This window comes from Vigna unguiculata, chromosome 3 (genome assembly GCF_037176805.1).
Source record: "Vigna unguiculata cultivar grain cowpea cultivar isolate G323 ecotype 2 chromosome 3, ASM3717680v1, whole genome shotgun sequence".
NCBI lineage: Eukaryota > Viridiplantae > Streptophyta > Magnoliopsida > Fabales > Fabaceae > Vigna > Vigna unguiculata.
Window position 1 is genome coordinate 11,352,235 of NC_140794.1, and position 12,356 is coordinate 11,364,590.

Sequence of the window (12,356 nt, forward strand, 5' to 3'; positions counted from 1 at the left end):
ATTTGGTTTTGTCATCTGTTTACTTATCTTTATATATTAAGAAATGTGAGGGTACGTGATTGATACAAAATGATATGATTGCAAATTTTTTATCAACAAAAAAATATATTATAAACATTAAAACTCTCCTTGTGTATTTTAAGAGCCTCTAAAGTGACCTATAACCTCTTAAACACAAACAATATTTGTAAAGGATTTTAACATTTTATGGTCGGGGAAAGATAGGCCTCAAGCTCAGATTTTGCATATTATTGATAATGACAATAATACATAGACAATATTATATAAAACCACCAACCACAAATGACAGTATAATCTTTATTGTATTGATGTTACAGAGTAACCATAATACGTGTCAGATCATGTAGAGCTTCTGATAGATAATCTATTTTTCATGTACATTTATGCATTGTACAATCACTGGGACCAAGTCTTGGCAGCATGTCAGAAATCATCACCGACACTAGAACACTTCTTGCTATGTGGCGCTTAATCTGGTACAAACTTTAGATAATTAGCTTAAAAGGAAATTAAGCATAGATTAAACATGTTTTTATCTCTATAAAGATGCTAAATTATCAATAGACAAGCTTTTTAGACTCTCCAGAACTACACTGCAGAAATAATTGCGACAGCAATAGTTATATTTGTTGTCTTGCAATGAACCTGGAACTACAATTCAAACCCTTGGTGTTCACTTTTAAAAATTCAGAAAAAACAAAAAATAAAACCAAGTCTAAAAATCTAAAACCAAAATTTAGTATACTAATTAATCGGGAGGAGGAATTAATACCCTAGTTTCATTGCTTTGGCTTGTGGTTCACTGTGATGAGGGTGTGGCTGGCTTAGCTTGAGACTAATAGGAGCAAATATATCGTATCCATAACTCATACTGCAAGAAGGATTGGATGTTGCAGCACCTTCCTTTCTACCTTTTGCTTCAAGAACCTGAAATTCAAATTATTAAGCTTGAAATAAAACATATATGTATGAAACTATGAATGATGTCTAAATATAGAGAACGAGTTTCTGATATATATATATATATATATATATATATATATATATATATATATATATATATATATATATATATATATACCTTTTGTAATTCTTCATTGTTCTTGCGCATGAGATTTATCTTTCTGTGAAGTTCGACGTTTTCTTGATTGGCTTGGCTTCCCTACAATAGCATAGATTAAATTAGCAGTCAGAAATTGTTGGAATACTAGGAATCATTTTAAGGAACAAGACCTGATTCATGAAACCTTTTGGTGTAGTTCTTTGACCTCATCAATCAGGATTTGATCCTGCACAGATAATAAAAATAAGTGATCATGTAAGACTCAAGCATGTAGCATGAAAGGGATCAATGATTTCTAAATATAATGGATGAGCAAGTTTTGGTTTGGTTTGGTTTGGTTTTTGACTTTGAACGATGATACCTTTTTCATGCGAACACCCTTCAAACTTCTCTCCAGTCGATTTTCCAGATTCCCCAACTCCTTAATATCCAAACCAGAAAGTTCTTGGCCCATCATTTGTCTGCACTTTACAAGAATGAAGTATGGAATATCATTCTTAGCCTATATAATTCAAGATGGAGGAAGTTGTCATCCATGTTGGATGTATATTCAAACTAATTACTGATAAATTCTCCTATTTCAAGTTGATGATGAAAGCTGATTTACACTTCAAGGATTGTATATGCCAATCACTAACAAGAGCAAGTGTGGAAAAAAAGGCTATAAAATTCTGAATCACAAAGCTGTTGCTATATTCATTATTGACTGAAATCCTTTTGAGCCTTCATCAAGTTAAAACTTGAATTCATGACCTATATGATGAAGACTCTTAAGGGAATGCTTGTCAAATAAATGGTGAAGTTGAAGTAATCAAATAGTCATGACATGATTGAGCATTTAAACACTTTCTAAAGGAATTGTGATCATACTTCTATGTTGGTGAGAAAAATTATCCAATTGTTGCATATGATATGATGATCATTATTGGATATAGTTAATTCTAAAGCACCTCTTATGCTACACTTATGAGGATTCTTTTCACAGTATAAAAAGAAAGGAGATGAACTATGTGATAATGGTGAAGATGTGTCAAATAAAGATAGAATGGCAAACCAATTTGGTATCCCTGTGTTTTAGCTATTTGACATAATAAAAATGCTAATATATACCTTCAAATTTTTGCTTGGGCATTGTTTTTCTATGAGACATAAATGTTGGTCTTTGCTTGGGTTGTTAATTCTCTCTTTCTGTAATAATAGTCAACATGTTTGGTGGTTGGTTTGCTTGTTTTGAATATGTAAAGTTAAGCGATTCTTATTATTTCTTTCTGCATTTTAAGATTATTATTATTATTTTGTTCTTATGCGTATGTATTGTAACTATGCCACATGCAAGGGTTAATCATGATGGACAGACTCTTGTCCATATTGTTTATTTAGTTTATCAGATAGATTATATACAATAGTTTTTTTTTTCTGGAAATTCTTAAATGTTAATTATATAATACGAGGTTATGAATTTTTTGCATCTAATTTCCTTTTACAGTCGACTTAAACATTTAAACCCTCTTAAATAATTGCTATAATTTTTCCAAATGAATTTACTTAATAACTCACTAGTCATATATTTCTGACTTACTTCTAATTACACAAGTGCTAGTTTGCTTAACTTTTTACCTGTGACATTCTTGCATGTACTGCACTTGTTGCCTCAAACTTGCTACTTCTCTCTGCCAAAACTAGTCAATAGCAATATAGATATCAGATATATGCATATAAAATGACTACAAAATATTACAAAATATTGGTACACGTCACATTATTTTATTTTTCTCATCTTGTTAGTGAAAGAAAAACTATATCAAGTTCTAAATTCTATCAACATTGCTTTTTACGTACCTGATTTCTTTAGTCATAAATTGAGGAAATGCTAACTGCGTGTATGTAGGTTCCGTTACATGGGCTTTGATTGCAGTTGTTCTTTTAGTAGTTTTTCGGTTATATTGTTTGTTTCTCAGATTCTTTCATTTTTTATTTCTATCAGTCAAAAATATATATTAATATAAAATAAAGTATTTGGATACTCTAACCTACCTAATATTTACAAAGAATAATCTCCATAACTTTATTTCTGAGCTTTGTATCTACGCATGCATGCTATCAATATTTGGAAGTCTTGTATAACCTTATTCACATAATAAAAGTTTGTTTTACTTCTCTCCCTTGAATCTCACCATGGTAGAAGATTACCATGAGATAAGAGTTAATCCTAATGAAATTTAATGTTTGTTAGGTCTATTGTTCTACCCGCAATCAGCCCGCTATCAAATTATCCATTAATAACTAGTCTCATACATGAGATATATATACCTCAGCATAAGAGAAGTGTGTTGGAAGTTCCACATAGAATAGAGATATAGCCAATTTAGAATATATATATAGGGTGCAAATTTTTCCTTAAAAGTCGATTTTGTAGAATTGTTAATAGTACCACATCACTTTAATATATAGTCATTAACCTTATAATATTATCTAATTGTTAAAACTTTACCAATAAAGGATTATAGGGATACCATATTAAAAGTTATCAACCAGAATCAATTTTAAGTGCAAAGAAATGTCCTATTTTTCTCATTTTTGTTTCATTATGTATATGAGATTGGGTTTTTATGTTATTCATAATGCAAATTGCATTTAACAAAAAATTATACCAATTATGTGATACTGATTTAAAAATAGCTAGCTCAACAATAATTTTGAAAATAAATGCATATTATTTATATTAAGTATGTTTATGACAAATATCATTTAGTTGCTTACCTCGATTGAAATTTCTCAAGTGAGAAATTTTTAAATTTCTTTTTATTTAAACCCTCACTATTTGAAGATTTGCTAAACTTGGATTACCGCAAGGAGCTAAAAATATTATTCAAATGAGATGATTGATAAAAAAAAGTGAGATATTTTAAAGAAGTCATATTAAAAAGAAAACTAGAAATTGACATTACAATCTCTTCAGAAATATCTAACTTTGAAATAGAACACTTTTTACATATGTCATATATATAAGATGAAAGAAAACTCTCTAATCAATGTAAATAAATTTTGATTTGTAACGACTCCAATAATACTATCACAAAAACACAACTACAAGTGAGATATAATGGGATTTTTAGAGGAAGCAGATGCAGCAGTTTCTAGCAAGGAAAAAAATACACACTGTCTAATTAAGGAATGACTAAAAATAATTCTATTTGGCCGAAAAAGGAAGAGGTAACAACTATAGGAAAACTAAATTTTGGTGTAAAGTTGCAATTTTCATATTTAAACAATATATTCGAGGGAATCTAAATATCCTACAATGTTATTTTTTGGGAAGTATCACTTTTTTGAGGATGAAAATAGTTAGATACAATCATATGTGTAAAAATAGATTACTTTTTAGAATAATATGTTAATTATATTGTAAAATTAGAAAAATATTTCGAAAATAACATTGTGGCAATATCTATTTTAGATACTTTAATTTTTTTTAGAAAGGAATTTGTTTCTAGTTTATCTATTGTCAATATTCCTGATGAATTGTGTTTGGGATGAGAGGGAGGCATAAAGAATATTTTCCAAAATGAAAGTATAGGAGGAAAAAGAAAGTTGAGATATTTCATATTTGTGCACAATTAATTGAGATTTCAAAACATGGTGACAGTACATATGTTATTACTTTTGTTATTGATTTAACATAAAAATATGGTGATGTGATTTGAAACGATGTGACTGTAAGATTGGAGCACCAAGTACATATATAAGAGTACCTGAGATGCACAAATATTGCGAAAAAAAAAAACATGATGATATGGACATGTGAGATGCATACAGAAGAAAAAAACTGCTACTATTTATATTTAAACAAGTGTTCATAAAAATAAAAATAAAAAAACGCTCGAGATAACATAATACAAAAAAGAAACCTATATTGTGGAAGAAGGACTCTTATTTGCCCTAATTGCTTTCTTATGTGTTGCAAGTGATGATGTATTAATTCTAAATCATGATTATTTTATGAAAAATATAACCTAATGTCTATTACAATGTTTTTACTCATGATAAGATTAGATTATTTGCGAGGGTGGTGGGTGGTAGCGAAGCTTCTTCAAACTCCCATACTTGAAGACTTTCTGCGACTGTTTTGGTCTTGGTCTCAGTTCTAAATTAACCAAAATCAAAAAGATCTTATGTTCCAATTTTTTTTGGAGAATCGGGACCTAAAGAAATTTTGAAATTTGAAATTTTGACATACCTTTAGATCTTAATTGTATTGGAATCAAGTTAGAAAAGATTTTTTTGTCTTGATTATTTAACAATTTTGCGAAAATTTTAAAATTGCCATCATGTCTTAATATGTTTCGTTTGTTGTAAAACTGAAGCATATAGTGGAGTTTAAAAGCGAAAATTGTACTAGTGTAATGGTGTAATAGCTAATAGATTTTAACAAGATTATGGATGATCTTAAAAATATTAATGTGAAATTCAAATACGAAGATAAGACTTTACTACTTTTTAATGTCTTGCTCAAGGTGTTTAAGCATTTTCAATATGCTTTGTTGTTTGAGAAGGAAAAAGCTTCAAGAGCCTAAGAAAGGTGTATTGCCCTATAACATGCTCAAAATATTTGTAATAACTGAAAGCAAACAACACATGAGGGGCATATAATTTGGGGCTAGAAAAGTAGAAATCAAAGCAGTATCTTATAGTATGATATAATACGATCCAAGGATGCAACCAAAAGATTTTCTACCTATGTCTGGGGAAGTTGTTCATAGGTGTAGTTAGTGTTAACATTTAGCTGCACATGTATGTAGGAAGTTGTCAAGATATTGTAAGAGAGGAATGTATCCCAATAGGAAGGACTCACAGGTGTTGTAAATTTGGGTGGTTTAAACAATAGCTAGCTCATGAATCAAAGGGCTAAGAACTCTCGTTTTCAGAGATAGCATCTAATAGTTCTGAATTTGTTGGAGTGTTAATGGGGTCAATGTCAAATACATGGAGAAATTGAGTCATAGGCTCAAGCTGCACTTACACATTTGTCCAATAGATAAGTTCTTTGATACCTCAGAATTGAATGAAGGAAAGGTAGTTATTTTTAGGAACAATAAAGTCTATAAGGTGCAAGCCATGATGTGAGTTAGAATGTGTAACAACTATTAGATATTCAAGAGTTTGAAAGAAAGCTTTTGTATATAATTGACAACCAAAATTGAATGAGGTACTATAAAGATTTTAAAGGTAGTGTCTACAGTTGTTAAGGGGGAGGTGAAAAGGTTCATCAATGATTTGCATGAATTTGTGGCTTGTTGGACATAACAAGATTATATAAAGTTATAGCATCTGAGGTTAAAACTCATAAGTTAGAAAAGTTTGGTGGATCTAGGCAAACGAAATTTGCTTTGAGGTGATAGTATGAAAGAGCAAGACTTTTGTGATGAATGCACAAGCCTCTTAGATTGAAGTTTGAGACTAATAAGTATGTGTTCAATAGACCATATAAGTATGCTCACGTAGAACCTTGAGATCCAACACAAGTTCAAACTCATAGTGGAGGGTCGGTCTTATTCCCTTACCATCAGAGATTAATATTTACAAAAGGTGTGGACTTATATCTTGAAAAGTAAAACTAAAGACTTTTCAAAGATTCAAGAAGTAACACATTATGATCAACTATAAATAGGTAACCGAACTTAAAATATTTGTGTAGAAATGACAATGAATTAGAGTTTGTACATATCAATTTAAAAAGTTTTGCAGGAAAGAAGGAACAAAGAGGCATAAAACAATTGTAGGTACACCTCAACAAAATGGTCATGCTATAAGAGAATGAATAGAACCATTTTGAAGCGGGTAAGGTGTATATTTTGGAAGTTGATTTGCCTACATCCTTATGGGATAAAGTTGCTAACATTGTCGTCTATGTGATAAACGTGAGTCCATCATTTGCTCTGATGTTTAAGACTTCTATGGAGGTATGGAGTGGAAAGATAGTAAATTATTATAATATAACGATGTTTAACGCTTGACATTTGCACATGTTAAGGAAGATAAACTTGAAACATGAGTAGACAAATGATCTTCATTGGATACACTTAAGGAGTGAAGAGGTATAAGTTGTGGAGGTTGAAACATGGAGAAGTCAGATATTTCCTAAGTTGAGAAGTCACATTGGATAAGACTCAAATGACTATGATGTATAAAGATATGGGGAAGGGTAACGAGAAAGCTCTTGTTAAGGTGGAATCTTCTGAATTTAGATAAGATTATTTAAGGATTAGGATGACATATCAAATGACTAGAATCAACCTTCTACCTCTAACTCGAGAAGGTCAATTTGTGTGAATTTGAACTTCAATTATTAGCTTACAGTTGAATTGTTGCATCTGTCTCAGCAAGGATATTTGAAGAAGGTTGTGAAAAGGTTTAGAATGCAATAATATAAATCTATAAGTACACCTTTGAGTTATCACACAAAGCTATGAATTTCTTAATTTTGAGGAAGATAGAGACTATTCCACTTTCAAATGTAGTAGGGAGCATGTGGGGATGGTAAGTAACATACCAAATTTAACACATGTTGTTAGTGAGATTAGTAAGTTCATGGAAGATCTTGGACCTACTCATTGAAAAGTTTTGAAATGAGTGTTCAAATATTTGAACAAATTATTATGTTCCTAAAGTTATCCGAACATGATCTGATAAGAATATTTTGGTAATTCATCTAATCTTGATATTGTTGTAATATTTTATATTTCATATTTATTGGAACTACTAGTTCATGGTTTTTTCCTTTTTATCATGAATTTGCAACCATGTGTTAAACACATATACTTCTTAAGATTCACATTAAGCATTTGAATGGGTTGTAAGTAAATATGGTTTTTTTATTTATTATTCTTACTATTTATATTGTGTAATAATTATCTTTTAATACATACATCATTAACAATCATGTGTTATATTGTGTGGTTCTCCTACTTGCACAAGTATCCTGACATATTCTAAATAAATAGTAGATTGATAATGAAAAACAATTTATTTATGTCTATCACATGAATTAAGTTTATATAATTGTACCCTAACAAATGATTATTTTGTTATTAGTTTTTACATTGGATATAACACTATAGAAGTTAGTGTAAGAAGATATTTAAATCCATTGAATACACATTTATTTGCTCGTAAATGTCAATTAAAAATTAAATGTTAGTTATGTTTGTATTGAATTGTAATAAAGAAATAAGACACCATAAGTGCAACCACTATGTAATTCAATTGATCACCACCATTGTGTGAGTTATCATTAAAAAAGGTTAGGATCAAGTAACTATGTTTCATTAATTCCATAATAAATAATTTGATTGCAATTTATGAAATAATTTCAAGTTATAATGCCTTTCTTTCATATTTAATGGATATACAATTAATTGTTTTACTCTGAAAGTACTCTAACTTTATCAAATCAACATAGACAACATATTTTACTAACTTTTACAACACATTACACACTTGACATATATTAGATTAGATTTTAGAATTTTAATTGATTAATTTTAACTTTTCAATATAGGTTTTCATATTTTAAATATTGGGGCTTTAAAATTCTTAATTATTATTTTTTTTTTTGGAGTTACAGATGCTTTTCGTTATAACTAAAAAGATTTTATAAGTTTATTATAAATAATATTGAACCTATATATTATAAATTATAGATTGTGAAATAATTTTTTATATCTATAGGTTAATTAAATTGAGGTAAGTATTTTTGTATTAAAAAAGCTAGGTATGGAGAGAAACTATCATCATATTCGCATCTTCAAAGGACAGGTATGGAGAGAAACTATTATCGTATATTTCTGCAGTTGAACTTGATTTAAAAAAGATGACAATATACAAATAAAAACTGAAAACTGAACTATCATCATATGTGACTGACATGCATTTATATATAACAATGATTCCCAGAGTTACATGTTTCAGTAACAATTAAATGAACAACGGTTTAAAAATCTTCATTAAAGAGAGTTTTTAAATCATCCTTGAAACCTCTTTTTCCAGTGATACATTATATGAGAAAATGAGTTTATATACATCAGAATAAGGCTTGGATTCTTCATATAATACTAAATTCAAGTAGGTATAGTTTTAGAATCTTTCAATACATATTGGTAAATATAACTAAATTCAAGAAATGGATTATGGCTGTTACCTTGATTTCTGAAGCAGGGTTCATTAACTGATGATGGTCCTCTTTGACCTTGTTATAGCGATCAATAACAGATTTCATGCTGCAGAAAGTATATTAATCAGATGGGAACATGATCATGATCATCTATCTGTAAATCCTTATAAAAACACTTCTTCTATCAATACTGTTCTAACTTACACAAAAATCAATATTGTATGTTCCATAAATTATAAAGTTCTACGTCAATTACTTGCAAAATAATACATAATTTCATTGTTATAACATTGATATATTCTATTAGTTCCTCAAATGATAGTATACAGTGTAGTATTATTTTTGTAATATTTATATAGTAATTAATTTAATTTCTACCAGCTTGAAGTTATTTTAACGAAAGCAATATATTTTGTGTTTTAGTAAATGCCTTTTGTTTTGCAATGAAACCAAATATGGGTTAGAAAAGAAGATCAAACAGGCTTGACTAAATCTAAAATTAAACTATAATCTATTGATCAATGGAGCTAAATTTTGAAACTACTTAGAACAAAGGGAATACAAAAGGTTGAGAGTGAAATTTCAGAAACATAGAAAAGAATGCAACAAATAATAGAGATGCAGAGGATGGGGTTTTTATACGTACAAAACTTCAGCACAGATTAGCCACCCCAACTGGTTAATCTATTGTAAACTTGGATTTTTCTTTGAGCTTATAGATGATACCAAACGCTCTCAAAGACAATGGTTCTTTCTTTCAGAAACATTAATTCCTGAATGTTTTATGTTAATAGAATGCAAGCAGAAGAACAGTAATTGACTAGATTCACCTAAAAGAGAAAGTTACTCCCCAAAAGTAATAATCAGTGAGAAAAGTGGAAAAAAAAAAGGAAAAAAGAGAGAAGAAATTGATGGTACCTTGAACTAGCATAGTCATAAAGCTTGCTAGTGCTGGAAAACACAATCAATCCAACTTCTGCATCACAGAGAATAGATAGCTCTCTAGCTTTCTTCACCAACCCACTTCTTCTCTTGGAAAACGTCACTTGGCGGCTGGTGGAATTGTCAATCCTTCGAATCACGATCTTTCCTCTCCCCATCTTTCTCAACCAAACTCAAAACTTACTACTAGGGTTCTTTCTTTCTCAAACTGTTCTTCCACAAGGTGTTTCTTCTTCAAGTGCAGGTCAACGGAAGAGAAAAGAATCAGAAAAGTTGAAGGATACTAAGGATGGAAACGGGCTTAATTAGAAAGGAATCGTTGAAGGATTGAGTGAGAAATGAAAAAAAAAAAACGCGATATAAATGAGGAAAGAAAGAGAACATTTTACATTACTAGTAACAAATAATAAATAATGTTACAAATATGGTTGAGACGAAAGAAGAATAATAACCAAATCAGTAACTTACTTGAAAATTATGGGATGGAAAAGGAAAACTGGAAGAGGAGCTAGAAGAAGAAAGAAAGTGATGCAGTTTGGGAGCTTTATAGGGAAAGTGAAAAGTGGTTTTTGTAGGACTCAAGATGGTTTCGGTGTGCTCAGGTTTCAGACTGTGGGGCCAACTCAACCAGTGCAATTCACAGAACAAAAATTATATCTTAATCTGGGTTTGCTCAGAAATTTGTAATTTCAATTTATACAATTTTCTCACAAAATAGCTAAAAAAAAAGGGGAAAATAAAGAAAAGAAAGAACTATTTTTCATGTCGCATACTATAAAAATTTGTTGTTAATAATAAGATATTATGCACATAGTCAATACTAAAACACAGATAGAAGCTGATCTATACAGCTTTTGAATTTCACGTTTCATCCAAAATCTTGGGATTTTGATACCAAACTAAACATCTGAATGTAACAAAATGTCAAAATTCTGTGTTAAAATTAGGGAGGATAAATAACTCCTAATGAATATCAAATAAATATTATTAATAGATACATACGAATCATGAGTATGGTATTTAGAAATGTTGACTATCTGTTAATAATCATAAATAAATTTTATTTGAATATTTTTTAAACAAATGTCAAAATAAAATTACTAAAAAAATTTAATTATTGAAAAATTATTTAAAATTTAATTTCGTAAATTTTATTATATTATTTTAATGAATAATTTGACTTAAATTATATTTCAAAATTATTATTTTTATCTAAATTTATATTTAAAAGTTTACTTTTAAATAATTTAATTTCAAATTTTAGAAAAATAAAATATTAAAGTATGTGTCGATGTTCAAGCATCCACAAGTATTAAGAAAATTCATGAATAATTGTCATACATCGGCAGTATAGATGAGATGTTTTATATGTTTTTTTATTTTTTAAATTATCTAATATTATTGTTTAATTATATCTTATGTGTTCTATCATTAATCTTAAATTAAGTTGAAAATGAGGGATGAAGAATAAGGAGGGTACAGATCTAATTGACCACGTTTCGAAAAGTGATTGGCCGTTTTCAAATGAATGACGTGGCAGTAAGTGAATGGTATCTGAAATTGATTTATTGTTTTGGTGTTGTATTGGAGAACTCAGATTATTTATTATTTTCGTCTTGGAATCCTGACAAATACTATAAATTATATATTAGTTAGAATCCACTTACTCTTTAAACATTTTTTATATTACCACTTTATTTCATTAACCTATTTGATTATTAGGAATTGGTCCTTATTCGATTTGGTGGTAATACACAAAAATTAATATCTAACAAACTCAAATCAGACTTCAAGTGATAAATATGACCTAAAAACTGCTCAAATTAGCAAACAAATTAGTTATTTAAAAGTCAATTTTAATTTTAGCTATCTACAAAAATAGAAATCAACTTAAATTTTTTTATTCTACATATAAACTTGTTATTATTGTTGTTAAATATGGATATGTATATTACTGAAATTAATAAATCTAATTTGTTTTAACCTTTTGTGGGTTCTGCATGTTAAGAACCTATAAATTTTTGTTATACCTTGTTAATATTATTTTATATGTTTTAATTATTAAAATTATTTTATTGATTCTATGTTTTAGTTTTCAAAACATTGATAATAAATATTACGAAGTGAAATCCAACACCATAACTTTTTTTTTCTAACTTG

At 28.9% G+C, this 12,356-nt stretch overlaps 1 protein-coding gene across 3 annotated transcripts; it reads right to left on the bottom strand.

Moving 5' to 3' along the window:
• Positions 1-230: 230 nt before the first annotated feature.
• Positions 231-10,819, bottom strand: LOC114179317 (MADS-box transcription factor 23-like). Of its 3 annotated transcripts, none has more exons than XM_028065616.2 (9): positions 10,665-10,819; positions 10,173-10,425; positions 9,282-9,360; positions 2,702-2,763; positions 1,446-1,545; positions 1,269-1,310; positions 1,103-1,183; positions 794-948; positions 231-494 (listed from the first exon to the last, which is right to left on the bottom strand). In XM_028065616.2, exons 2-9 carry the CDS (start codon positions 10,352-10,354, stop codon positions 479-481), a joined length of 717 nt encoding a protein of 238 aa, XP_027921417.1. In that variant the 5' UTR covers positions 10,355-10,425; positions 10,665-10,819; the 3' UTR covers positions 231-478. The 3 variants fall into 3 exon arrangements, with proteins under 3 accessions (XP_027921417.1, XP_027921414.1, XP_027921415.1); XM_028065613.2 differs by having other exon boundaries at positions 10,173-10,428; positions 10,665-10,789; XM_028065614.2 differs by having other exon boundaries at positions 10,173-10,479; positions 10,665-10,730.
• Between the last annotated feature and the right edge of the window lie 1,537 nt (positions 10,820-12,356).

Coding starts and splice junctions, on each gene's coding strand:
- LOC114179317 (XM_028065616.2), bottom strand. CDS start 10,354: ATGGGGAGAGGAAAGATCGTGATTCGAAGGATTGACAATTCCACCAGC. Junction 2,764..9,281: donor ACCCTGCTTCAGAAATCAAG/GTAACAGCCATA, acceptor GCTATTGACTAG/TTTTGGCAGAGAGAAGTAGC. Junction 949..1,102: donor ACAATGAAGAATTACAAAAG/GTATATATATAT, acceptor TTTGAATTTCAG/GTTCTTGAAGCAAAAGGTAG.